The following is a 27,722-nucleotide window of genomic DNA, read 5'->3' on the forward strand; positions in this document are numbered from 1 at the left end:
ACTGCAATACCCACTCCAGTCACCCTATCACACATCAGGGAAAGGCATCAGCTGAGGAAGAGAGGTGGTTTTTCAATAGAGCCCAGTGGCACGTGTCCCAAACCTTCAGGTTCTGGTGATTCTAAAATTCTTTCTTAGTTTGGAAAAACGTTCTGTGGCAAACTTGTGACCAGATCTGTTGTGGTTTTAAAACTCCTGTTTGATTAAGGAACTCTGTCAAAAGATTAGAAAGGGCTAAGACTGTTAGACAACTTAGGGGGTAGTCTGTTCCCCACACCCTCAACCCCTGATATTGTGACCCTTGGTAGCTGCTTCTGGCTATAAGGTTCGTACCCTTTCCTAGCCCTCTAAACTGCCCACTTTGGATACTGATGCAGCTTTGGTGACCAGGGCTTGTTTTCAAATGAAAACTTTGGAATACTTTGAGCAAAATACACATTGCATGCCAACCTCTTTTCATCAACCTCCATTAGCCTGCTGAAAGAGGAATCTCCATCGCCAGTAGTTCATTATCGTTTGCTGGAAGCAGTGGCAAAAACTTCAAGATGCATTTTCCTTGTCCATACCCTTGTCAAAGGAGCTTCTTCACCTCTGCATGATGTTACTTTGGGTACTTCCAATGTTATACAAGAGCATAGTAAGAATCTTGTGAGGGCTTCCCCCCTCCCATGCGCCGGAGATGGAGACTGTCTTTGGAGGGTTCATCCCCCTTGTGGCTACTCACAATTTGAGAGACCAACAACACTGTTCTTTTGCATGTGCTCGTGACTGCTCAAATCTGGCTAAGAAGCAGAATTATCCTGAATGTCCTCAGGGTCATTGGCTAAATTCTTTAAAGTTGTTCAGCCATAATCAAAGCAGATACCCCTTTTCAGAGCCCCTGCCTTGGCAGTTGGGCTGCAAAGGCCCAAGGAGAAAGTTTATGGCCCCTCTCCACTTTACTGAGGACAAGGATGGACAGCCCTTGGGTCTTGCTCTTCAGGCAGTTCCGGACTGCAGTCGTGACAGGTAACATAATGATATTAAAATGTAGTTGGTGGGGGTAATACTAATTTTAAGGATGTAATATTTACCTGTTGCTATTGCCCGATTCCATCCTCCTTCCTTACTCTAATGACACACAAGTCATCTGTGTTCCTAAAAGGGAGGATAACTATGCACATGGACCCATGGTGTAGGGAGTGTTAGGTTGGTGTTGATTCTGATGGATGAGTTTAATCTTCATCCTGGACAGAAGTAATGCTATAGTCACAAGTAAGTGCTCTATCATTGAGATTAGTTTGGCTGCGCCTAAAACCACATTTAGAACTGTTGTACTTTCTCTGGACATTACCAAGACATGTCTTTGCAGTCAGCCTTTGACCCTAGTTAGACATTATTGTGTTCAGTGTCAGATATTTTATTCCTAACAGGCTTTTGCACATGCGAAATTATCTCATAAAAAATATTGTTATCAGTGTTAACTATTGTTTTTGATAACACAGGACTGCTGAAATTGCCTTCAGCACTTAAACCATTTCAGCACACCAGTATCTCAGCAAACACACCCCACCAGTCATACAGGTACATACAAGATGTGCTGCAGACTGTCCATTCTATGACTGTTGCCATGAGATGTCATAGACTTTGTAAAAAGTCAAAAGATTGATTAGGTCTTGAATAATGTAAAATCACAATACTTCCAGTATACCTTTAAATGTTTACCAGTATGGAGGCCAGGAATACACATTATGGTGTGTGAACAATGCTTATTTAATTTTTATCTTCTATACATCTTTTATATCCTATTGACACGAAATTTTCATTATGCAAGATATATCTTTGAAGATATCTTAGATTTTCAATAAAATATTTCAGTGATTGGCATGATAATTTATTGTTTCCTATTTATATACACATGTACATAATGAAAATTTGGAAATTGAACTGGCAGTACTGCATTGACATGTGCACAAGATGCTTTCTGTAGCTCTACAATGACCAAAGCAGTGGCTTCAAGCTTACAAGGTGTTTCATCAAAGTAAAATTACCATTAACAAACATGTTGTTTTAAAGGTAATTACTGTATCACAGGACAAAGAATGGTACTTTAGAAAAGCACCAAGACACAAGAGTAACATCATGTAACAAAGCTGTAACAGAGGTTAGTATGCATGAACTTGTGAAAAGGATGGAATTTAGTTTATTTATATAATATTATTTCCGAATTGGTTTAAATAAAATAGACACATGTAGAAGGTGATTTTTTATTAAAGTAATTAAGTGAATTAAGAAATAGCTGTGGAAATGGTTGTTAGGATTGTACAAATAAGAAATGGGTGGGAGGGGGGAGCTTTCTGCATCAGTAACATGTGGTTATTTTTTTAAATATTATACTGTATTTAAATTCATGGTTCAGAGCAACTATGTAAGTAATAAAAACTGGTACTCCTCGAAAGATAATGAAAGCTCCATATATCTGCTGCTTATAACAAGACCTCCAAGAATGTGTGCACATGGATTTTTGTTATGTATATTTGATTTAATATATCTGATTTAATATATATTAATTTCCATTTAATTGTTTGTTTGTCAGTTTTAATTTTTTATATTTTTCATTACATGCTATTGTAATGTAAATTTATTCACCAGAGATAATACTTTTTCCAGAAAATAGTTTGACCTTGACTGTTCGTTTTGTAAACACCAGATGTTTACCTAGATCCTGACCTTGATTCAGAATTAGTAGCAACCACATTAAGTTCTATTTTTGTTTTAAATGATTGGTTGTTGTTGAGGTCATGATGGGACTACTGATTTAAGAAGTAATTTTTGTTATAATTTCATTTCTTAGAGTAAAATGATTGGTTTTCATTAGGGCCATACTGGATGTACGTGATCTTTGAAAAGTAAATAATTTTGACGAGGTTCTGGAACATGATCACGTGACCAACATTTTGTGTTTAGAATATGATATAACCTTTGTATTGAATAGATATTCTCAGTAGGGCTTTTTCTTTACACTGGAAGGTGTATGTTGTTCTGTTTATAGTTATTTCAAATTACTTGGATTCAGAAGAATGAATTCTTTTTTTCCTGGAAAATATGTGTGCATGAAATTGTTGAACAAGGACAGTTTTTATAAAAATTTATTCAGATTTCCAAAACCAGAGTGATATTTCTTGTTTCTACAAGGAACTGTAGACTTCAACACTACAGGTTATAGCATACGTCATCGTCTTCCATCTTGGATTCTTCTTTGGGGCTCGAGCTTGAAATCATTACAACATTTTATTATTAAGACTCCAAAAATTTTATTTGTGGATTTTTTGGGATTTGATTCTTAAGACCATAAGTTCATTATTATTATTTTACAGAATTTTTTCGGAGAAATAACTTATTATATTTTTCAAAGGTTGTTGTTTTCACTCTTTCTTGTGTTACTGTTTATTCGAGCCTAAACATGTAACAATTTTTCATGGATTATTGACTTTGGTCCATCATTTTGGGATTTTGGGGTAAGTATGGGAAGTGTCAGGGTCACAGAGACAGAGAGAAGAAAAATTATTTCCACAAAATAAATTGAACTTTTCGTCTATTTCCATGACTAAATTTTGTAGATAGCTTGCACTGAGACAAGGAAAACACCTGCTGATTTCAAATTTTAAAAGTCAAAAGGTCAGGGTGACAATGACTCCAGCAAGTGTCACTTTGATATCATATATCTAGTTGAGAGTTTATTAGTTGCTTGCATTTTTGGCAACCTTTTGGCTGGCTTATATACACAGCAAAACTGAAAACTTATTTCAGGGTCACGGGTCAGTATGAAAGTGACATAGTACAGAAGTTGAACAGGTATTTTTTTGTATCAGCGGATCTAACCAGTAAAAGAGGGTTTTTCATAAAAGAAGTACAATAGTTATTTGTTACATGGCTGTAGTATAATATACTGGTGTGTGGTATCACTGGTTTACCACATTATTTTTTCACAGTGGTATGTGCCATGGTACATTTTCACTGTTCTGGTACTTCACATGTGTCTGTAACCAAGGAATCTATGGAAATTCCTGAATAAGCCTGTTACAGATTGAATATTAACAGCATGTTTTTATTTTTCATAAGATATTAAATCAAAGTTTTAAGATTACAATTTATTCAACAATTAGTATATACATAAAAATTTCTGCTGTATTGTGGGGGGGCTGCAAAGTCAATGATGGCTTGATGGATAGAAAAATATCTTAGGAGTAAAACACGCCATATAGTATAGTTGTGTGCCTTTAAAGACGGAAGTAGCAGAAGGAAATCGAGGGTCATAGGTGGAGCGAAGTATTTGGAAGTTCCGTACCTTCTCTCTTATATATTATGATAGAGAGGGTCCTATGTCAGAACGGGTCATGGGGGTAATCTAAGGTATTTTTGTCACTCTGTATGATTTTTTTCCTTTAGATGATTGTTTTTTTCTTAACATCAAGCTCACGTCGAGCACCTTTGTCAGCATAGGAGACACCGAAACATCAAGCTTTCCATTGTGTGGAAAGTTATGTTTGTTCAGCTAAAACACAAAACTAAAATTGATTGATGTGGATCTTAGTTGATCTCTATGAGAATTTTAGCCTTTATTATTACCACTCTTCATGACATGTAAATTATGATGGTTAGCTGCCTTTTACAAATAAACGTGTGTACCTTTTTACCTTAATTTGTCGGATCGCTTATATCATTGAAAATGTGTAACTCGTGAGCGCGTGATTCAACTGTAATGAAACAGCTATTAAGGCCTAGCTGAAATGTTATCTGGAAGAATGCAATTAGGTCGAAACAATGAATAAAGCAAAATCTGCATCTGTGTTTGGGAATAAGTAAGGATTTAAGTGAAGCACTTCATGCTTTGCACTGTGTAAGTACTGTACATTATAGTTCAGCATGGTCTCCCTGGTAAACTCAACCGGCCCGCGAATTATGAAGTCTGTATTTACCTTTATTTAACTACATGTTGGAGAAATCAGAAAATATGCACATGCAAAATAATAACAAAATCAATCATAGTACTTTATAAAATTTTAATAATTATTGGGTCACCAAAAGTTACTTTTTTATACATGTCCATGTCTTAGGACACAGAAAAAAATTATTGTTTCGTGTCTCAAATTTACAACTGTTACAGCAGTCAGCAAAAAGACCTTAAAACTCAAGTTTACACATTGTCTCTCTGATAAGCCAACCCCCACCCCCACCCCTTCTTCCAGGCCTTTAGTTTTTCCTAAATTATTCGGCTTATAAGCGAGCATATTCAGTACTTTTGTCATAACTATTAGATCAGCTCCAGGTCTATACTAGAATGCAAGCTTGGGAATCATCTGAAATATTTTTAAAATAGTGTCAGATTTTTAATGTGCAAATTTTTTGTCTATTTTCCATCCATGTCATGATGTTTTCATTAAATCCCTCCTTTATTTTTAGAAACCTTCTCACTTTTTTCCAAGTGTAGGGAGCATTTCCCCCAAATTGTTTCTTGCTCTAAAATATACCCTTTTGAATGATGCAATAGATGACAATAAGGAAGTGACAGAAAATGAAATTGAAAGTTTGATTCTGAAACATTTCATTGTGTGATGTAATCAGCCTGTGTCAAAGATTAAAGGTAATGTATAGCTTTATTTTGCAAGGTCTTGTGCACATGTACAATACTTCCTTGAATATTGGGACAATTATCAGTTACATCATTACTTTCAGTTACTATGTTAGTACTTGGTGGTATGCATTAATTTGGGCATGAAGCATAAAAAGGGAAGTAAAATTGAAATGCAAGATGAATATTTGATACTAGTTTTCCTGTTTCAATATCAAATAAACTAAGATATAATTGTTAATAAATTCCTGACCTTTATGTGAATTTCACATGCAAGCCTAGGCCATCCTTAAAAATTGTATTGTTTGCCATCTTTTTTCTTATAATATTTGCTGCAGTGTACTTTCTCTTCCATGATTTTGGTGACTCAAAAACAGAATTACCATTGCCAAATTGATTATTGCTGTTTAAAATTAGCAAACACACATTCCCAGCCTTCCCATTCTGACCATCCCAACCCAAACCACATGAAAAACACCAGTCTTTAGGTAAACACAGTTCTGATGGTACATTTAGGTGCTGTCTAAAGTTAAATACACTACCACAGTATAAGGTGGTCCCATATATAAAATGGATATGGATATCGATCCTGGTACAGTACTCCCTCAGTGTAAGGTGGTTCCTTATATAATATGGGTATGAACATTAATCCTGGTACAGTACTCCAGCAGTGTAAGGTGGTCCCTCATATAAAATGGGTATGAACATCAATCCTGGTACAGTACCCCTTCAGTGTAAGGTGGTCCCATATATAAAATAGGTATGAACATTAATCCTGGTACAGTACTCCCTCGGTGTAAGGTGGTCCCTTATATAAAATGGGTATGAACATTAATCCTGGTACAGTACTCCATCAGTGTAAGGTGGTCCCTTATATAAAATGGGTATGAACATTAATCCTGGTACAGTAGCCCCTCATTGTAAGGTGGTCCCATATATAAAATGGGTATGAACATTAATCCTGGTACAGTACTCCATCAGTGTAAGGTGGTCCCTTATATAAAATGGGTATGAACATCAATCCTGGTGCAGTACCCCATTAGTGTAAGGTGGTCCCATATATAAAATGGATATGGATATCTATCCTGGTACAGTACTCCCTCAGTGTTAGGTGGTCCCATATATGAAATGGGTATGGACATTGATCCTGGTGCATATTCCCATCGTATAAGCAGGGTTCCCAAGCTACCGGGAAATGAATTTTTTTCTCCGACCGTGAAAAGTCCTGGAATTTTGCAAATGTTAAAGAAAGTCGGGAATAACCCGGGAATTTTCCGTCACCACTTGGCACCCGAAACAATCACGTAATCGAGTCATAACTAAACTGATCATGAGTTAAATTTATTTTCCATGGAAGGTATGAAAACCAATATAGCATCACAAGAGGCCAACATGGCGGTGGCAAAGCGTAGCCACTTACCGGATGGCCTATCAAACTTTAAACGTTGCTAGATTGAATGAGACATGCATGAAATCGATTTGAAAATTACTTTTTCTCAGAAATTGTGAGTAGTAAAATCGTTATGTCTTTAATCTGCTGAAAGACAAGATAAAACTACGTCATTGATGAAATGGGACCTGGTGATCGTGATTTGCATTGCTAGTCACATGAGTACTGTACACATATCTAATAACACACCTTTTCAAATGTTGTGGAGACAAAAAAAAAATTAAATGAAAGTCGTATACTGGTTGTAATAAAAATACAAAAACAAAAGAACACAAAATTCTCAATTTTTATATATTCCGAGAACAACTTTTGGAGTATTATTGTATCACGTGACCACTACATTGACATGTGATCTCTGCTTGATAAATTAAAATCTGACTGGCCATATTGCTGGTTTTTACAAAAAGTATCTGACTTTCATTTGATAGAATTTAATTTCTGTACAACATTATAAAGGAGTTTGTTGTTGATATCACGTGAATATTGGACTTCCGATGTCCTCATTTGAGATTTGTGAAGTCATGTGACTAGTAATGCAAATGGTGAGTACTGGGTCATGTTTCATCTGCGCCGTAGTTTTGTCTTGTTTGACTGCGGATTAATGACATAACGATTATAATACTTGCCATTTCTGAGAAACTAATGGTGAAAATAAAGGTGAATTCACTGGATTGGATTCATGCGATGGTCGTCCGGGGTTGATGCGTTGGTCCGTCACTTTCTTTTGAATGTATATGTGTAGTTTTTCAGTCTTCTTGCGATTCTGAAGCAATAAAAGACTCGTGAGAAAAGTCTAATCGAACAGAGGGTTGTTGTCAGGTTTGCACTCCTTGTGTTCATTTATATTACCGATAAGGTGATTTCATGTTGTCAGAGATTTCACTGTACTTTATTGATAAAACTCTGTGCTTGAATCTGTAACCCAGAAAATCCTATTTACTATGTATCTGTTAGAATCATACAAATAACTACAATTTAGAAAAGATGGAAACGTATAGCTTAAAAAAATTATGCATCTTAATCAGAGTTTCCAATTTTGCAAGAAGTTGTCCCACACGTACAAAATTGTCTGCTGCCCAACATGTCAGCTTGCCACTAGAACCGAATTTTTAAAAACATTTCCAGGCATATAGTCTGTTTCTAAATTCATTAGTATTTTCCCCCATAAACAAGACGTAAACACATTACACCCTATTCATTGTTGCTTCTCTTCCACATAATAGCTCATTTCTTGTATAAAATATTGAATTTTACTAAAAAAAATTTGCAAGATTGGTTTAGTTGGCTTAATATTGCTTGCCGTTTATTGGCATTGTTACGTTGAAGTTTGTAAAACTACCGTATTTACCGTATGTTTTCGGACACCGTTTTTTAAAAAAAAATATAACATTTAAATGCCTTGTAAGTTTTCGGACATTGCTCTGCTATAATTTTTTCTACAATTTATGTTTTCGGACACAATCTAGGAAGATCTGCGGCCTCGTTTTGTTGTAAAATTCACAGCGTATTTACCGTTAATTTAACTGATACAAAATTCGCTTCATTTGGTAGATAATTATTTATTGTGATCATGAACTTCCATGAACTAATATAATTTAAATTTTTTAATCGTATGTATATATTTATGTATGTATGTATGCAGATAGATAGATAAACATTGTTATATTAAGCCATACACAATAAGTAGCAATATCAAAGAATGAAAAGAAATATGATTTAATGCTGTAATATATTTAAATATATTATTCAGTATCAAGTAGCTTGTCCATAGCCTTTTGTAGGTCCTCGGGTGAAAAGCCCTCAAATTCTGTATCACTATCATCATCCATATTGTTTAATTGTTTGTCATTTCTGATCAGCGCGTTTTCACTTCCGCTCAGATTGACACTGATGCCGCACACCTTGAAAGATTTAATTATCATTGTGCGCTTTTCCTTCAATGTGTCCATGGCATTTACAACCCAGTCCAATACAGTCTGTTTGCTGGCTGTCTTGATCCGTCCATTGCTGCTTTCATTAGATGATATTAATGCATTCGTAGCATCCCTGATGTATTCTGTCCAGCTGCGGCGGAGGTAGCTCTTAACAGGTTTATTGATGCTCACATCAAGAGGTTGCAATTTGGATGTGCAGTCTCCAGATATTATTGCTGGCACAACGTTTCCGCGCCGCAACTGTTTCTTCACATCATCAGTGATGTGAGCCCGGAACGAGTCCATAACTAATAGTGATCGCTCTCTTCTGGTGATGGCAAATAAATTTCTTCAATCCATCACAGCATTAGCATTTCGTCCATCCATGCTTTCTCTTGAACTGCGATAATACACCCTTTTGGAGCCTTCAGATCTAGCTGTCTCTTTCCCTTGAAAATAATCATTGGAGGTAATACGTTGCCAGAACCTGCAACAGCTAGAATGACAGTAACGTGTCTCTTCTCCACGCCAGTTGTACGAATCAGAACGCTTTTCGTTCCTTCTTTGTCCACAGTTTTCCCTGGCACAAGATCAAAGTACATCGGTGTCTCGTCCATGTTAATAATAAACTTATTGTCAAACTCGTCCTCCTCACGTCTATCCATCACAAACTTGTGGAACGAAGCAATCTTTTCTTCCAAATCCTTTGGTATACGTTGGGCAAGAGAGGTCCTGCTTCTGAGCACAAAGTCATGTCTTTTCATGAAACTCTCCCCATGAACGACTGGCATGGAATTTGCTCTCTGGAAATTCTGCTGAGACAAGCTCCTTGACATATATACATATTCCCTCAACACTGACTGGAATTTGTAAGTCACGTTGAGTGAGCACCCATTGAGCTATCTTATCATCCATAGCTTGTCCATATGAAATGGGTCGTCCACACTTAGGCAAATGTCCATTCAAGTTCAGATCGGCAGAAAAGTCAATTTTCATCCAGGTACTCACCGTGGATTTCAGAATCTTGAATTTTTCTCCTGTAGGTCTAATCCCCAGACATTTCGCATTGTTAACAATATCCTGCTTTTGCTTTAATGTATAATGTTTATAGTGACCACGTACAGAACCGGGTGGAGCACTCTCAGGTTCAAGATAATCAGACTCGTCATCTAGAGCAGCTTTCTTTGTAGACAGTTCTTTTTGTGATGCTTCCTCAGAATCATTAATTCAAGTCGCTTCTGTGGGCGGCCTACTGGCCTCTTTTGAGACGATTTTGGCAAGGGAGAGTCCCTCCACGAACTAGGCAGTGCCTCCTTGCTTGTTGCATAACATATGATAAACTTATCCATCAAAATTATTACAGTACTAACAATATTATGTTTCACAACGACAGCTATCCAGTATATAAACTTTTGCATGTGGTGGGTATTTTATTTATACTTTATATTTTAATAGCTTGATTCGGCTAAAAAAATATAATTGGTTGTTGGTGTAGACATTGTTACACATGAAACCACATCAAACAGGTGTGACAGTTATGGGTTTGATTAGAAACCATGACCCCTGCTTTATATCATTAAACAATACATCGGAGAGTCGGTATGGATTAGTAAAATTCATTGGCATTGTGCAACAAAACAAACCCCTTATCCTTGAGGCATTATATACCAGGGTTTAAACATAGTTATTGTTCTATTGGTAGTAAACCTCTTTGTAGACGATAAATATTGATTGTGGGTGCTAAATGTTTGGTACATCGTGTGCTCTTTTAATGAAATCCAGATGGCTGCATTTTATTTCTGAATACACATGTCAAAGAAATCCCACAAGTTTTATTATTAACAATTATCACCTAGACACCTTGAAATCTCCGACATACCGGTACATCAAAACAATCTTTGAGCAGTTGATTGTTTCGAGTCAGCAAGCTCTACTCATTTTGAAGCTACGCTCAGCTAGGTGGGGAGAAAAAAAAGAGAACCATAACAAATAGACCACCTTTATTTTTTTTTAAAATACCAACATATTAAACATGCCGACTCATATATTGCAACTTGCTTGTTATTTTTACCCTTCCTATGGATGCATACAACACTCACCCCATATGGAGCCTCTCACCTTTGGTGCTCTGAGATTAGCCATCATACATCTACCGGTATTTCTACTCTCGATACTAATGTTTCTGTCATAAATATCTTAAAAATTATAATTCTAAAATCTTTTTATTTAGTTTGCATTAATATCTTAATTACACAGAAATTAAGCTTGCGTGCGTTGGTAATGTAGATTTTAATGATCACCGATTAGCAGAGGGTTAAACTGTGGATTGCAAGATTATATAGTAATATGGTGGTTCTTTTGGAAAATACGCACACAATCGTGGCTTTAATACATGTATGGCTGTGTTTTCTGGTGGATGGACATGTATCACATAGACAAAATAGGCAAGTAATGCCTGATTTTCATTCATTATCCTTTCCGTGGTGCTTGACAAAATACTTGTTTTACTTCATGGCAGCATGTCATCATGTGAGCTAATGGTAACTTCATTACAGACATCGGGGGGGGGGGGGGAATAAATCTATCTTCAAATGTATGTTTTCGGACACCTAATTAAAGAACTTGATATGTATTCGGGCAACAAAAAAAGTAATTATTTGTTGCAGTCCGAAAACATACGGTAAATACGGTAGCTATAAACCTGATCAAATTACTCGACTGAACTGCTGACAGAAACAGTCCAAAGTAATGTATTTCTTTCCTATAGCCCAATGGATAAACATTACATCATTTGGCGAAATATCGAGAGTGATAAAAACACGGTGGTGGTATCCACTGTGTCCAAAATTAATATTATTTTGAACAGAATATTGTTGTGACAATTGCCTCTTTTCAAATGGTAAGCATTACAGTATTTTATTTTCGTCAATCGGTCGAATTCGGTGTGCGTTTTACTTCAGTATTGGAGACGGAAACCTTAGGTGCGCAGAAATGCCCAACAGCAATGTATATTTTTAAAAAAGTGATACGAGCTCCTGTATCAATACATGTTTGGGGACTGGTTTAATGAATTACAAGAAAAGTTGATTTTACAGAAAATTCAGTCCTTGTTTATACAACAGTATATAATTTTAAAGGTCCTTTGTCAAAATTTAAATCAACCCTTTTGAAAATGTTTTTTTACATGATGGATTTTTAACCAGATCGTCTTAAGGAGATAAGTTTGTTTGAAAAATCTTTTTTGGGATTTTATTGGCACAGATGAATTCAGGGTTAAACTCTTTTTGTTACAAGGCAAGATTCTAATTATTTGCATTTATTTTTTTATAATTTAATATGAAATGTTACTTTCTATGAGATTCATATATATATATATATATATATATATATATATATATATATATATATATATATATATTGCTATTTAATTCTTTAGAATTAAAGGTTTGAAAGGAAATAAAACATAATTTACATTCAGTATGTTTTTCTCACTTAGCAACATAATGCAGCAAAATAAAGTTAGAATTTTTATTCTGTACATTGAAATGACTTTACATGCTAATTTATAGGAATATAATCAAACTTGTTTCGTGTGACACATTTTGTGGTTTTGTACATGATGATCTTTTCTAACTTCGATGTTTTTGGAGAGTCTTGAAAGAGAAACATCTTTAGACTTAGAAAATGCATATACATGTATTACAATCTAAAATGTTCTTTAATAATATTCAGTAATGGTCATATGTGAACCTTGAAAAAAGTAATTTCAACCTGGAAAAAACCTGGAAATGACCTGGAAATTTATCTTTAGAAAAGCGTGGGAACCATGTATAAGGTGGTCTCATATATAGTATGGGTATGGACATCGATCCTGGTACATATTCCCAACGTATAAGGTGGTCTCGTATATATAAAATGGGTATGGACATTGATCCTGGTACATATTCCCACAGTATAAGGTGGTCTCATATATAAAATGGATACGGACATCAATCCTGGTACATATTCCCACAGTACACTGTATAAGGTGGTCTCATATATAAAATGGGTATGGACATTGATCCTGGTACATATTCCCACAGTATAAGCTGGTCTCGTATATGAAATTTGTATGGACATCGATCCTGGTACATATTCCCACAGTACACTGTATAAGGTGGTCTCATATATAAAATGGGTATGGACATTGATCCTGGTACATATTCCCACAGTATAAGCTGGTCTCGTATATGAAATTTGTATGGACATCGATCCCCTTTTATTGTTTAAGTGCAGAGTTTCTCACTTCCATCATGTAGTCAATGTCATGAGTCTCATTCATGCATTTTTCTTGTCCCAACTTAATGTGAATGATTGCTATTTGACGCAAGTATTTTAATATTTGTAAATGTACAGGATTCATTGACTTTCCAGTCCTAATCCTAACATTTGCAAGTGTACAGGATTCATTGACTTTCCAGTCCTAATTCTAATATTTGTAAGTGTACAGGATTCATGGACTTTCCAGTTATAATCTCCTAATATTTGTTAGTGTACAGGATTCATTGACTTTCCAGTCCTAAACCTAATATTTTTAAGTTTACATAATTCATGGACTTTCCAGTCGTAATCCTAATATTTGTAAGTGTACAGGATTCATTGACTTTCCAGTCGTAATCCTAATATTTGTAAGTGTACAGGATTTATGGACTTTCCATTCATAATCTCCTAATATTTGTTTGTATAAAGGATTCATTGACTTTTCCAGTCCTAATATTTGTAAATGTACTGGATTCAGTGACTTTTCCAGTCCTAATTCTAATATTTGTAAGTGTACATGATTCACCAACTTTCTAGCCCTAATCCTAATGTTTGTAAGTACAGGATTCAGCAACATTACGCTCCTGTTCTTAAGATTTGTAAGTGTACAGGATTTACAGACTTGTCAGTCCTGATCCAAATATTTGTAAGTGTACAGGATTTACAGACTTGTCAGTCCTGATCCAAATATTTGTAAGTGTACAGGATTTACAGACTTGTCAGTCCTGATCCAAATATTTGTAAGTGTACAGGATTCACCATCTTTCCAGTCCTTATTTTAATATTTGAACGTGTACATGATTGTGTCTTTCCAGTCCTAACCAAGCCACAGGCAGTGGGCTGGTTGGTTTTCCCTGTAGTCATTATGCTCACCAATAAAACTGCTTTTCATAGATTGGTTTGATTACATGTTGCTGACATGAAAGTGACTGCTGATAACTGTTAATGACATAATGGTTCCTCATTTTCCTTTGCCATTCAGGTGGGGTTTTTTCAGTAGCAAAAACCAACTTGCATCAGTTGCTCTACTCCCATGTGAGATCCATTCTCAGCAATATCTACACTGGGGATAACCATGATGGGCTTTTATACCCAGTTATGTTTTTACTTGGCAGCCTCTAAAAAGAGAAGGAAGGGTAGAAAGCATTTTTTCCTGCCCATTCAAAATTCAGCTGATATTTCAGCTTTTCCCATTTCTAGGTGGATTTTATTAATTATCAAGAGAGCTTTACCAGACCCTTACTGACAGGGACCTGTAATTCATGAAAATTAGAGTACATGAGGTTTATGCCATTACTGTCTCATTGTCCTATCTACGGTAACTAATTGATCTTTGGAGGATGTAATGAAAGCCACTTCGTGGCACTCACACCTCTGGCACTTTCTTACTGGGCTGAACCATCTTGCTCAAAAAGTGGCCTTTGCTGATTCCATCTCAAAGTATGTGAGAAAGCTTGCCAGTAGCTTCTCGTGGGTCGGTGGTTCTTTCCCAGGTTTTCCCGGGTTCTTCCTCCACCATTAATACTGGCCGCCATGTATAGCCAATCGCGTGCTGAAAAATGGCGTTAAACCCAACAACAACAACAACAACAACAACCATCTCAAAGTAGTCTCGCGCTCTTCTGTGAAGGGGATTATTCCTTGTTTATTTTTTATATTTTTTTTGCTAGTTTGCGGATTAACAGATCTTCCATCAGACTGATAAATTCAGCTGTGCAATAGCAACAAGTTGGGTATTACTGATATTAAAATGTAGTTTATGGGAGGTTGGGGGGGAGGGAAACTAATTTGAATGATGTAATACTTCTGTTGCTATTGCCCGATTCCCTCCTCCTTCCACACACTGATACTGGGTATCCCACAAAGTTAGGCTGCTCCCTCGAAATATTGAAAGGGGCCTTCACACATGCCCAAGACATGTGGGATTTTTCTGTAGCGCTGATCCAATGATCTGGAAGATTCTGGTTCACCCTAATGGGAAAATGAAATTCTGATAATTCGGACAGGGTTATTTTTCCCCAGAAAAGTACTAGCTATGGAATAGCGACAGGTAAGTATTACATCATTAAAATTAGTTTTACACTCCACCCTCCAACTACAGTAAAATATGATCACCTGTTGATGGACTATGCTTTATGTTGCCAGAAGAGGTCATTCCCCTGGGGTCATTTATTGTAGTTCATGTCTAAGTGTGAGGTTTTAAATTTGTTATGTTAGAGTTACATGTACTACTGGCTAAAATTGATATGTGCTACTAATTTTTCTTGATGGCCACTATATTTTCTGAAACTGGCAACTGTTTCCAACTTCATTGTTTTTTGTGAAATTACATTTGTATTGTGATTACAATACAGCTTTGGCTGTTGTGTGAAACCTTTTAGTGGAAAAATATTTCTCTGCAGATTTTACAGATTCAGTATGTACAAATCCAGAAATTTATACCATCTGTACTTTCAAGTTGAGTCGAACTGCAAAAAACATAGATCCTGATTTGCCATAGCACCATGCAGATCAGGGTCTATGTTGCTTGTTCTACCAAATCTGCAGTGGATTATGAAATGGCAGATCTGGGTCTGTGCAGTGTGCAGTTGTACTGGACTTACAAGCGAGTGTATGTGGTACCTGTAGGCTGTACAAAGCAACAGGTTTAGATAGGTGTATATTGTGTATGACCTATGAATGCCCTTCCTATTCTAACTAGTTGCTTAAGGACTATTCATGACAGGTAAAGTGGATATATTGCTTATGGCAAAATTGACAAAATTGCCTATTGATTATACTGGGTGTCCAAGAACAGGTACAGTGCTTGCACAACATGCCTCAGTAAACAGGAGTACCCATATTATCAGTAGAATAAAATAAAGCTTGTCAAGTTAAAAGGTGTAAATGGTGCTATATAATTAACAGGTATCATAATGCGCTACTTATGTTTTTGTATTGTAAGAAATGTTCCAAATCAGAATGATGAAAATAGTTATGCTAAAGAAAATGGAGCCCCATCCAAGCGTTATTTTCACCTTCCAAACTTTCACAAGGTACATTTCCAGAAATTAAGAATTTTTGGTATTATGAATTTTAGTTTGATTTCTAGTTCCAAAATTCAGATCACTGCTAAATTTCTCCCTTAAAATCTGTTACAAGTGTATTTTTTTCTCGTTTTAACTTATCATTCTATTAAGTTACATTTACATAAGAACAAAAATATCTTGAGATTTTTTAAACTTTCATTCCTGACCTCTTCCTCCACCTCCATGGTACACGAGAAAAAAACAAGACTTTTTTTAATTATGCCCTATTGTCTTTCTCACTTATTCACACATGGCAAACATTAATTGCTTTTCATTCAAAATTATTATGCCCTATTGTCTTTCTCACTTATTCACACATGGCAAACATTTATTGCTTTTCAATCAAAATTATTATGCCCTATTGTCTTTCTCACTTATTCACACATGGCAAACATTTATTGCTTTCATTCAAAATTATGATGCCCATCTTTCTTATTCACCCACTGCAAACATTAATTACTTTTCATTAAAAAAGTCTTTAATTTAGTAAAATGTCCCGTGTATTATTTCATCTGAGTTTTTTATACTTATGTTGGGATAGTATGTTTGGAGCAAGCATATATTTCCCAAGGGCAAGTTCAGCTTCCCTGTCAGCTTGTCCAGGACAGTCCCTGGATAGACCCTGACAAATTTCTTTTACAAAACAGTTGTATTGTCACAAATTAATTTTGAATGTTACAAATTCAATTCTATTTATGAACCTTTAATCCCATATTTGACACATGTCAAATATGCCAACATGGTAGCTGAATCAGATTTTGTGAAAGATATTCATACCATTTCCAACTTGTTGAAAATTTTTGGATTATAAAAGATTTATTTTTTATTTTTTTGTTATGGACTAGCATCTGTTGATGTGTTAAATACAGGAGTTCATTTGCAAGAGCGATAATGATCCTGAGATTTCAGGAGAGGGAATGTTTTCCATCAGAATTTTATGCAGTTTCTCTAGTTTGCTAAATATTTTGATGTGTTTTATGTTTACTGGCTGTCTGTGATAAACATCTTGCCACATATTATCATCACACTCTTTTTCCCCCGCATATTATCATTGCACTCTGTTTCCCCCACATATTATCATTGCACTCTGTTTCCCCTGCATATTATCATCACACTCTGTTTTCCCTGCATATTATCATCGCAGCTTGTTTCTCATGCACATTATCATTGCACTGTTTCCCTGCTCTTTTACATGGTGTCAGCTATATTGAAAGCTTAGTCATCCCATTTTAGGTACAGTTTTGAGATGATGGCTTATATAACAATTTACACAATGCAAATATATATATATATATATATATATATATATATATATATATATATATATATATATATATATATATATATATATATTATAAGGTACTGATCATTAAATGGCCTGGGTGGTCATGCAGTGTTTCTTGAGCTGAGATATTTTCTTTTCTTTTACCGCAAGATAATTAATGTAAAAAAAATTATAATGAATATAATATGGTGTTAGTTTCTTGAAATCAGAGCTATAACATTTTTTAAGCTATGTGAGGGCCTTCAGTGAATTAAAAAATCCCAGGCCCCTGTCTCAGAAATAAAATGTTTGGCCTCTGATATAATTGTGTTGTACTGTATGTTTAAAAATATTGTGGTGTACCATAGTATATAACCTTTTGTGGTACCCAGATCTATCAGGGTCTATGTTCTGCTGATTACTCCCGACAAACTGCATAGACCTAGATCTGCCAGTGAATCATGAAATCATGGATTTAGGTTTGTGCAGTTTGATTTAAAGCAAGTAAATATGGTACCTGGAAAAACTGTTTCACCTTTATTTTTATAATGCCATCCTTGAGGAACAGGGTACTATAATCAGTCCTGTGTGTACTGGTATAAATGTGCACAGAATAATGTGAGGATTGTTCAGTGACATTGATTGAAAGATGGTTTGCTTTTTGATGGTAATGCCAACCAAAGCTATATTTTAAGGTTTGTTCATCAAGAAGCAGGGTATACATGTTGGAGTATTGCCATAATATGTAATATGTACATGAATGCAGGACAATAGGATGTACCACTGGAAAATCAATGTTACCACTGTAGTACACACAATACAGCTTGTGATCATACTGTGGAGGGGGAGGGGCAGGAAATGCAAGCTAGTAGGTGGGGATAGATCTAAAGATGACCTTTTGTTTATTGAATTTCAGTACTGCACATTTTACAGTTCTACACTGATTAATAGTTCCACCATGTTTTACCTATGACCAGTACAATGACCACCAACTGTTGCCTGCCCCCTCCCCCATTGAGATTAAAGATGGCAATGTCCCATAATGCCGATAATGTACTATATATATATGATTGCAAGTAGAGTCAAACTGCAAACAACAAAGATCCTAAACTGCTGTACCATAATGTGGCAGCAGATAAGGGTTTGTTCTACAAATTACTCCTGACAAACTTTATAAGTTTTTTTAATGCATACAAAAGAAATATTAATTCATTCAGCTAAAGCAGTGCTGTCCAACCTGTGGCCCGTGAGCTGATTTTAAATGGCCCACCAGAGCTCGAGCGGCTCTATAGTCATTGCTTTTCAGTTTTCTGCTGCGGCCCTCAGCTTCAAGAAAAACATTTTTCATTGGCCCATGGTGTCAAAAAGGTTGGACAGTACTGAGCTAAGGATTACTTCCTTGTTATTGCAGTACATCTTCATTACAAATTTTCTTCAAGCATGATCTTTGGGATTCATGATCCTTTTAACACATTAACCCCTGGGTTTTTTTTGTCAGTTTGCCTGAAATTCGAGTAGGAGAGACATTTTGAAAGCTATTTCTGAATAGATCCGAAAACACCAAATCCCAGGTGATCTTTCAATAACATACTGCCTAGTTGTGTTAGAAACATCGTTTTTCATTGGCTATTTGGCTCACGCATGAGCAGAAGGGTAAAAGTTGCATTTTTTTTTAATTAATTTTTTTTGCTAAACGGAGCTATTATTTTTGTATCGAGACCACTCTTTGTTCCAAATGCCCATCTTATTCTACTTTTTGCAAAGGTTCATCTGTCTATTTGCAGTTCATACTAGTTTGCCTTAGATCTGAGACCAAAAAGTCTAAAATCCGGACACAAAATCGGATCCTGACCACGGGCCAATTTTGGGTAGAAAAAAATCGGGTCCAGAAAATGAGGTTTTTTACTCTGTATTTTGTAGTGCAACTAGAAATTCCAGATTATTTGGTATCATTGCAGAGCTACATATGTCTACCTTTCTATAATACCACACACTTTATTGTATCTTGCATGACCATGATGCTACAGAGCTCGTCGGTAGGCTACTACCTCCTGTCATGTTAACTCGTCACTAGGGGTTAAAGTGTTAACTCAACTGGTCATAGACGAAAAGAGTTTGAGATGATGTGCTTTCTGATATCTGTACATTAGCTCAAGTTTGTTTTTACTTTGCCTAAACTTCTTGGAAGATTGCCTTCAGTAATGATTTTCTTTTTCTGCTTCAAAATGGAATTTCAGTTTTTTTCCTGGCATGACTCCAGGTTTCCTTGATAAGGTGTTTTGTTCTGTCATCTCTGATCTGTATTTTAACTAACGGTCTTTCCAGACCCATTTCAAATAATTAAACCATTTAAAGACTCCTTGTAATAGTATTTGTTCTGTCTGTTAACAATGATTGTAAAGAACATTCCAATTGGTCAAAAGTTCCTTCTGGTCCAATTAATCTTCTTGAAATGGAAACTGATGGAAATAAGCTTTTTTGGCCAAACATGACATCTGTAATTATTGACAGAGATACAGACACAAATAGTTCGGCTAAAGATTTGAAAAATGTTTGGAAATGGAACTTTCTTGAATGCATAATCGATGGGAACATACTTATTCAGTTTGTAAGAAAACAGCGCTTGAGGACTAGCATTTTGAGATCTTTTGCCTGAAAGATTTTGGACTTTGTAACAGTTGCCAACTGTTGCATCAATTGGGTTAAATGTGAAGGAGTTGGACCAGGATGATTTGGAAATTACAAGATTCCAAACTGTACAAGTTCCAAAATTTAAAGAGGGATAGTCTGTGGATCAAAGGTCAGTAAGTGATGATATTGTTGCCAAATACCAAAGATGATCATGTCTTTACAGAGATTCCCTATACCCAGGTCTATCAAAGATGGTCATGTCTAGACATAGATTCCCTATACCCAGGTCTATCAAAGACAGTAATGTCTTTACAGAGATTTCCTATACCCATGTCTTATACCCATGTCTATCAAAGATGGTCATGTCATTACAGAGATTTCCTATACCCTTGTCTATCAAAGATGGTCATGTCTTTACAGAGATTTCCTATACCCTTGTCTATCAAAGATGGTCATGTCTTTACAGAGATTCCCTATACCCATGTCTATCAAAGATGGTCATGTCTTTACAGAGATTCCCTATACACTTGTCTATCAAAGATGGTCATGTCTTTACAGAGATTTCCTATACCCATGTCTATCAAAGACGGTAATGTCTTTACAGAGATTTTTTCACAGCCCACATGTAGAATCATCCTTCAGTGCCATGAATGATATTGATTCCAAATCAGGGAGAAAGCTGCAACTCTGCACAGAACATCAAATATTGTCTGAAGGCATGAGGAAAAAGTGCAATACAGTATGTTAAGAATGATTTATTACATGAGATGGCAGATGCAGTAAGATATGTAGAATACATGTAGACTTTACAGGGAAGAGCTTAGTAGAAATAAACCTCTTGTTGAGAATGAAAATAAATAAAGATCCACAAAATCAATGGTTACAAAAGGAAAGCAAAAGTAAAACTAGCACATAAGTATCAGCAGGTCGAGTCCAGTGAGGAAAATGACCATTTAATTGATGTGAGTAATTTTATTATAGTAGATGTATATAATTGAAAACTTTTACCATGAAAGAAAGAAAATGATTAGTTTTGAGAAGTGATGTAAATGTAATACATACTACAAAATTTATCAGATAATTGTGACTGAATTATTGTGTGAACATTTGACATGTAATCACTAATATTGTTGGTGATGAAGTAGATGTGACAATGAACATTGTGAAATTCTTCAAGAATTACTTGAAGTTGGGTAAGTTTTTTTTTAATAAAAATGATTTGTTTTGTCAGAATGAAGTAACCACTTTGCAAAATATTATGATAATAAGGGCCACCAGGATCCATGTGCTACTCTTCGTAACTAGAGACATTGCTACTAGTCATAATTATAGACATTGCTACTAGTCATAATTACAGACATTGCTACTAGTCATAATTATAGAGACATTGCTATTAGTCATAATTATAGAGACTTTGCTACTAGTCATAATTATAGACATTGCTACTAGTCATAATTATAGAGACATTGCTACTAGTCATAATTATAGAGACATTGCTACTAGTCATAATTATAGAGACTTTGCTACTAGTCATAATTATAGAGACATTGCTGCTAGTCATAATTAAAGAAACATTGCTGCTAGTCATAATTATAGAGACATTGCTGCTAGTCATAATTATAGAGACATTGCTACTAGTCATAATTATAGAGACATTGCTACTAGTCATAATTATATAGACATTGCTACTAGTCATAATTATAGAGACTTTGCTACTAGTCATAATTATAGACATTGTTACTAGTCATAATCAGAGACATTGCTGCTAGTCATAATTATAGAGACATTGCTACTAGTCATAATTATAGACATTGCTACTAGTCATAATTATAGAGACATTGCTACTAGTCATGACTATAGAGACATTGCTACTAGTCATAATTATAGATATTGCTACTAGTCATAATTATAGAGACATTGCTACTAGTCATGACTATAGAGACATTGCTACTAGTCATAATTATAGACATTGCTACTAGTCATAATTATAGAGACATTGCTACTAGTCATAACTATAGAGACATTGCTACTAGTCATAATTATAGAGACTTTGCTACTAGCTCTATGTCTCACACCATATCCTGTTGATGGTTATTGAGGTAGAGCTGTGTATGGTTTTAAGAAGAGGATAAATTACACCAAACAAAATATGGGCCTCTTGTCTTTATTTGGACCCCAAAAAGGCGTATGTGCTTAGAAGGCAGGTGTGGACATTATATTGAATACGGCATGCAGATAACACATAAAAAATCTTAAGAATATAAGCTTTTGATGAGAAGCTTTCTCCAGATTCAGGTTTAAGCATCTTTGTGCATTTCTAATCAGATTATCGTACAAGCTTTTGTGTCATTCTATGATATAGTTACCTGCTGTGGACTTTAGGGAAACTGCAGGATCTTTATTTTGTGCTTGAAGCATGGCTGGCTGCTTTTGAATTTTTTTAAAAAACGTCTTTCGTTGGTAGAAAGTAAATTTTGCCCATTGCAGACTGATTTTGTTTTCTAAGAAAGTATTAGCTGGGAGTCTGCTCGTTAAACGTCTCTTAAGCCATAATGCTGGCAGAAAATTTGAATAAAAATTTTGAGGTGGTTTCAGATGACACAGAGATCAAGTTTGTCATGAAACAAGCCTATTTTTATTTGTAGGACACATATGACTTTGGCCATACTCAATGGGTTTAGTAATTGAAGGTCTAACTTTGAATTTTGGGTTTCTTGTGGCAGTATCATGTTCACCAGTTCTACCTCATATATAGGTCACCTACAGTAAGCAAACACCTCATATCCAGTGTTTGGTTTTTGTGAATTGTAATTATTCATACCTCTGTTAAACAGCCACTTCCCATAATTGACCCAAATTTTCCCATTAATTATTCAAAGGACACAGAAGAGTTGCATGGCCATTAGGGTAGCATCACTGATCATAGCATTTAAAATGGCTATTCAAGGGAATCACTTAAATATATTATGAGCAGGAATCACTACACTTAGTGTAATGTAAAGCAAACAGTACTAATCGGAGTCCGATTATCTTTGACAAAAGTCTTGAAAAAGGCAAGGGAAAACTTGAACTCATGGAAAATCTACAAAACTTTATTTGTAGCTACAAACATGAACTAACCGCCATTTCAGACTTGCATATTGTCTAGACACATGACTTGTTTGTCATCTCGTGGGTTCTCTTAGGGTATGGAAGGTTCAGTGAAAGTTATAACAATGTGGCATCAGTGTTGCAATGGAACCCACTGTCAGGAGTATGCCTGATCCATTGTTCCACAATCTCCAAGGTGCATGAACAAGACAAAAATGTCTGAAAAAAAGAGTGATAAATATTTTGAGTATTTATATTTGGCTTTATTATAATAATGAATGTATTATCAATATTTATATAGTGAAAGAGTATATTGATGTCAATATTTACATAGTGAAAGAGTATATTGATGTCAATATTTACATAGTGAAAGAGTATATTGATGTCAATTTCAGAGACACATTGAAACAGTTCTCACTTTTTTAATACATTTGCCCTGGAATTAAAAATTAAAATATCACCAAATAGAATAATAAACAGAAACAAAATAATGAATTTATGCTGACGCTTTTTCATTGTCGTAATTTGACCTTAAGGCAGCTTGTTTTGCAGACAAGCATGAATAGGTATATTCTGCACAGAAACAAAAACAGAAAAAAATTATTTATCAAAATGAATTCACCATTCATCCAAAAGTATTGTTTGAACTTAACTTCCAGAATCTGCTAGACTTTTGGATAGCAATTATGAAAATAAATAAAATTCCTCAAAACATCAGTAATTTCTGACAGTTGCTGGTTTTCTGCTGCTATGGGGGTGACAATTCCAAAATGACATCCAATCATTTAATATTTTGATTTTCTTTTCCCATAAATTGTCTAGATCAGTCCATGGATACTTGTATTTCCTGTCAATGACAACTCTTATTTTCAAAAAAAACGTACAGGGAAACTTTTTTTGAGACTCAGGTTTGATTTTTGTCAGGAAAATAAAGAAGACCTATATGTTCGTAATTTTTTTAAATTACAGAAAGTTCTTACACATTTAAATGTATTTGTAACAGTTAATAATACAGCATTTCTCCAGTGATAAGCCAGTTAGTTTGTTATTTTTCAAAGGGTACGAGATGGGCTTATAACGACATAAAGATATTTGGCAAGCCCTAGTTAATGGTAAAAGCGAGACAGCAGTCACTTTGCTGTTGGCACTGATGGCATAAACTGTTATGGTTTTGGTGAGTTTCATTGGTATACATTTCCTATAGCCAATAATAGATTCTCATTATACTTAGCTTGAATTATTACGGAACTAGATGGTTCATCATGTGACATGCTTTTTTGCCCATTTGGGGTCAAATAGACAGGTTTGTACAAGTCTGATATGTGTGGTAATCTAATGGGCTACCAAAAGGGAATCTAGGGTAGCCAGCACTTAATTTGGAAGCCAGCAGTTTTAATGAATAAACATTTCATTTAATGCACCATTAACAATTGAAAGGTGGTTACAAGTTCAAAAATGCTTTATCTACTTTTGTTTATATTTTTACTTACATTTGTCATGTTTTTGTTTTTTTCTTTAACATTCAGCATTCAAATTATGTCATTTAAACTTAATAAACTAGTGAAAACATTTTTGAACAGTAGGTACAAGAATATACATATGCTTGAAACATTAGAAGTGTGTTTTTAGCTCAAATGCCAATGGTCAGATTGTGAAATATTAAATATTTGTCACAATGACCTAGTTTACATACAAATTAATGTTGACACCTTATGGACAGATCGACATAATCTTGAAGCTCGACTGACTTTTGAATCTTGAGAGAAAAAAATTTTTACGATAAAAACATTTATATTTGCACCCTATGGCTTGTAAAAAATAGAAAATTATCAGAAATTAAATCATTTCATAAATTTTAGTTGAAGTGACATTGTTTTTAATTGATGGTGTAGCACAATATTTATTTATTTCTTGCACTTGGTTTATGGTCAGTGCTCTCCTGGTTTAGCATGGAATCCATTGAAGGATCATGCAGTTTTGTACTGATGAAATGACATCAAGGGTTTTCCTTGCCTTGGTGATTCAGACATTACAAAAACATCAGAACAAACATCTTTGTGACCTAGACTAGGATGTGCCACTTTTGAATTCTTTGTGTGAGGGATACTCCTATCGCTTGATAATATTCATTCACACTGCTGAGCTTGACCAATGAAGAACTCAGATTCAAATTGTTTTTAATGTAAGTGATCAAAAAAATAAAAAAATTATTCAGTGATAGAATGAGAACTTTGTAATTTAATGGAACATCTAAACAACCAAGTGTCAGTCAAGTATGCATTTACTCCATAATACAAAGAATAGTGTAAATGACCAAAGGCAGACAACATTGAAAAATTCTTTCCAAATACATTATGGCATGTAATTCTTAAATAAAAAAAGAAATACTTTAAAAAAAAAGAAGCTGAAGTGTGACAAGTGTTAAAAATAGGGTTGAATGACACTGTTTATCCATCACAGTTGTGCTCATTTGTGTTCTTTGTGATGACAAATATCCATCTTGAAGGCTAAAATTAGTACAGAATATGATGTGAAATGTTAGGCATTTCAACCACAATTTACTATCTGACCCACTGTTCTGAGTCCCAAAGTTTTGAAGCAGATGGGCCAGTTTTCCAACTGGCACAGAACAGCAGTCTGAAACTGAAATTAGTACTCTTTTAATATCATATATATGTCTGTTTTGAGTACTGAGAGTTAACAGTACCTGTTGTTTTGACTTCTATTGTAGTTTTAAAAAAACAATGTTTTACACCTTCTTATGTGTCTTTTCAGAGTACATCAGCAAGCTTATGATGGAGCCAGAAGAGAAAGCCATTACACAGCTGTTAGCTCACCTGCCGCTGCTTCAGGTCGGCAACATTCGAGCCAAGAGTGAATATCTCAAGATCATCCCACATGTGCTGTCACATTCTATTGATAAGGGAGTTTTCATTGAAGAGAGTCGTCAGCTACTTTCATATTCTCTTATTCATCCTGCCATAACCAGTAGTGAGCGATCCAAGTTCACAATGTGGCTAGGACATTTAGAGGAAAGGTTTACGTACAACATTTATCCTCATGATCGACAAAATCAGGGGAAACCAGATTCCGACCAAACCCAGATTCATCCTTCCAAGGACGACTTGCTGTGTCAAAATATAACTCATCCAAAACTGCGGAATGGATGGAATCCTAATTTTGGTTCTGCAGATTCTGTAAATCGTGAATGTTTGGACCCACTGTGTGGGAGCCAGAATAACATGTTTCAGCCAAACAATTTTGGCAGTGGCCCTATTCCTGTGACGGTCAGTACTAATGGTCAGATCATACCTAATTGTGCTCATAATAATGGACTAATGACCAGGGGTCATTTGCCCCTCCAGGCCACAATGTCAGCGCCCTCAGGAATCAATCATATTGTGCCTAATTCTATGACTCAAAGTAAGTATAGATATACTGCACTTTATGGTTGGAATTATCTTTTATAAATGTACTGCAGTGTGTGGTTGGAATTTTTCTAAAATAAGTATAAATTTATCGAACATAAATATAAATTTACTGCATGATATGGTGGGAAATTGTCCAAGTAAGTATAAATTTGTGGTACTGTGTGTCAGGAATCTATCTGAAGTGACATGGATTATGTTTTGCTCTCATGATTGGCTGTGAGAATACATTATTTTTTTTACCAACCCATAACTGAGATTTTCATGACCTAGTAGGCAGATTCCAATTATTTTAGTCATATCATAAAGTCCATTGAGCTTATGGTATATGTATTGCCCAGTATCTGAATGTGTGCTGTATGCATTCATCAATTTTTGTTATTTTAAATGTCTAAATTTGCTGTCCCGTTTCATTCAAACTTGGTGGAGTGTTGGCCCCTTTGAGGGACTCTTGTTCAAATGTAAAACTAATTTTAATTATATGCTGCTTGTCACTATCATATGTCCTTCTCTTAACCGTGCTCTGACGTCCTTCATTATTTAAGTTCTTGGGAAACAATGAGGATTTGTTATAGATGCCCTTCTCCTAACCGCACACGGATGTCCTTCATTATTCAGGGCCTTAGGAAACAATGAGGATTTGGTACAGATGCCCTTCTCCTAACCCCACAGGGATGTCCTTCATTATTCAGGGCCTTAGGAAACAATGAAGATTTGGTATAGATGCCCTTCTCCTAACCCCACACGGATGTCCTTCATTATTCAGGGCCTTAGGAAACAATGAGGTTTGCTATAGATGCCCTTCTCCTAACCCCACACGGTTGTCCTTCATTATTCAGGGCCTTAGGAAACAATGAAGATTTGCTATAGATGCCCTTCTCCTAACCCTACACGGATGTCCTTCATTATTCAGGGCCTTAGGAAACAATGAAGATTTGCTATAGATGCCCTTCTCCTAACCCCACAGG

General features: G+C 35.4%; 1 protein-coding gene across 1 annotated transcript in view; it reads left to right on the top strand.

Annotated features, from left to right (window-relative positions):
- LOC149804464 (protein Smaug homolog 1-like) overlaps positions 1–27,722 on the top strand; it is a 123,294-nt gene that overhangs the window by 26,982 nt on the left and 68,590 nt on the right. The window contains exon 3 of the mRNA XM_089940673.1: positions 26,102–26,749. Coding sequence (XP_089796799.1) covers positions 26,102–26,749 — 648 coding nt within the window. The remainder of the gene's footprint in view (positions 1–26,101; positions 26,750–27,722) is intronic.

The sequence above is a fragment of the Sinohyriopsis cumingii genome, chromosome 2 (genome assembly GCF_028554795.1).
Source record: "Sinohyriopsis cumingii isolate HCF-2022 chromosome 2, ASM2855479v2, whole genome shotgun sequence".
Classification (NCBI taxonomy): Eukaryota; Metazoa; Mollusca; class Bivalvia; order Unionida; family Unionidae; genus Sinohyriopsis; species Sinohyriopsis cumingii.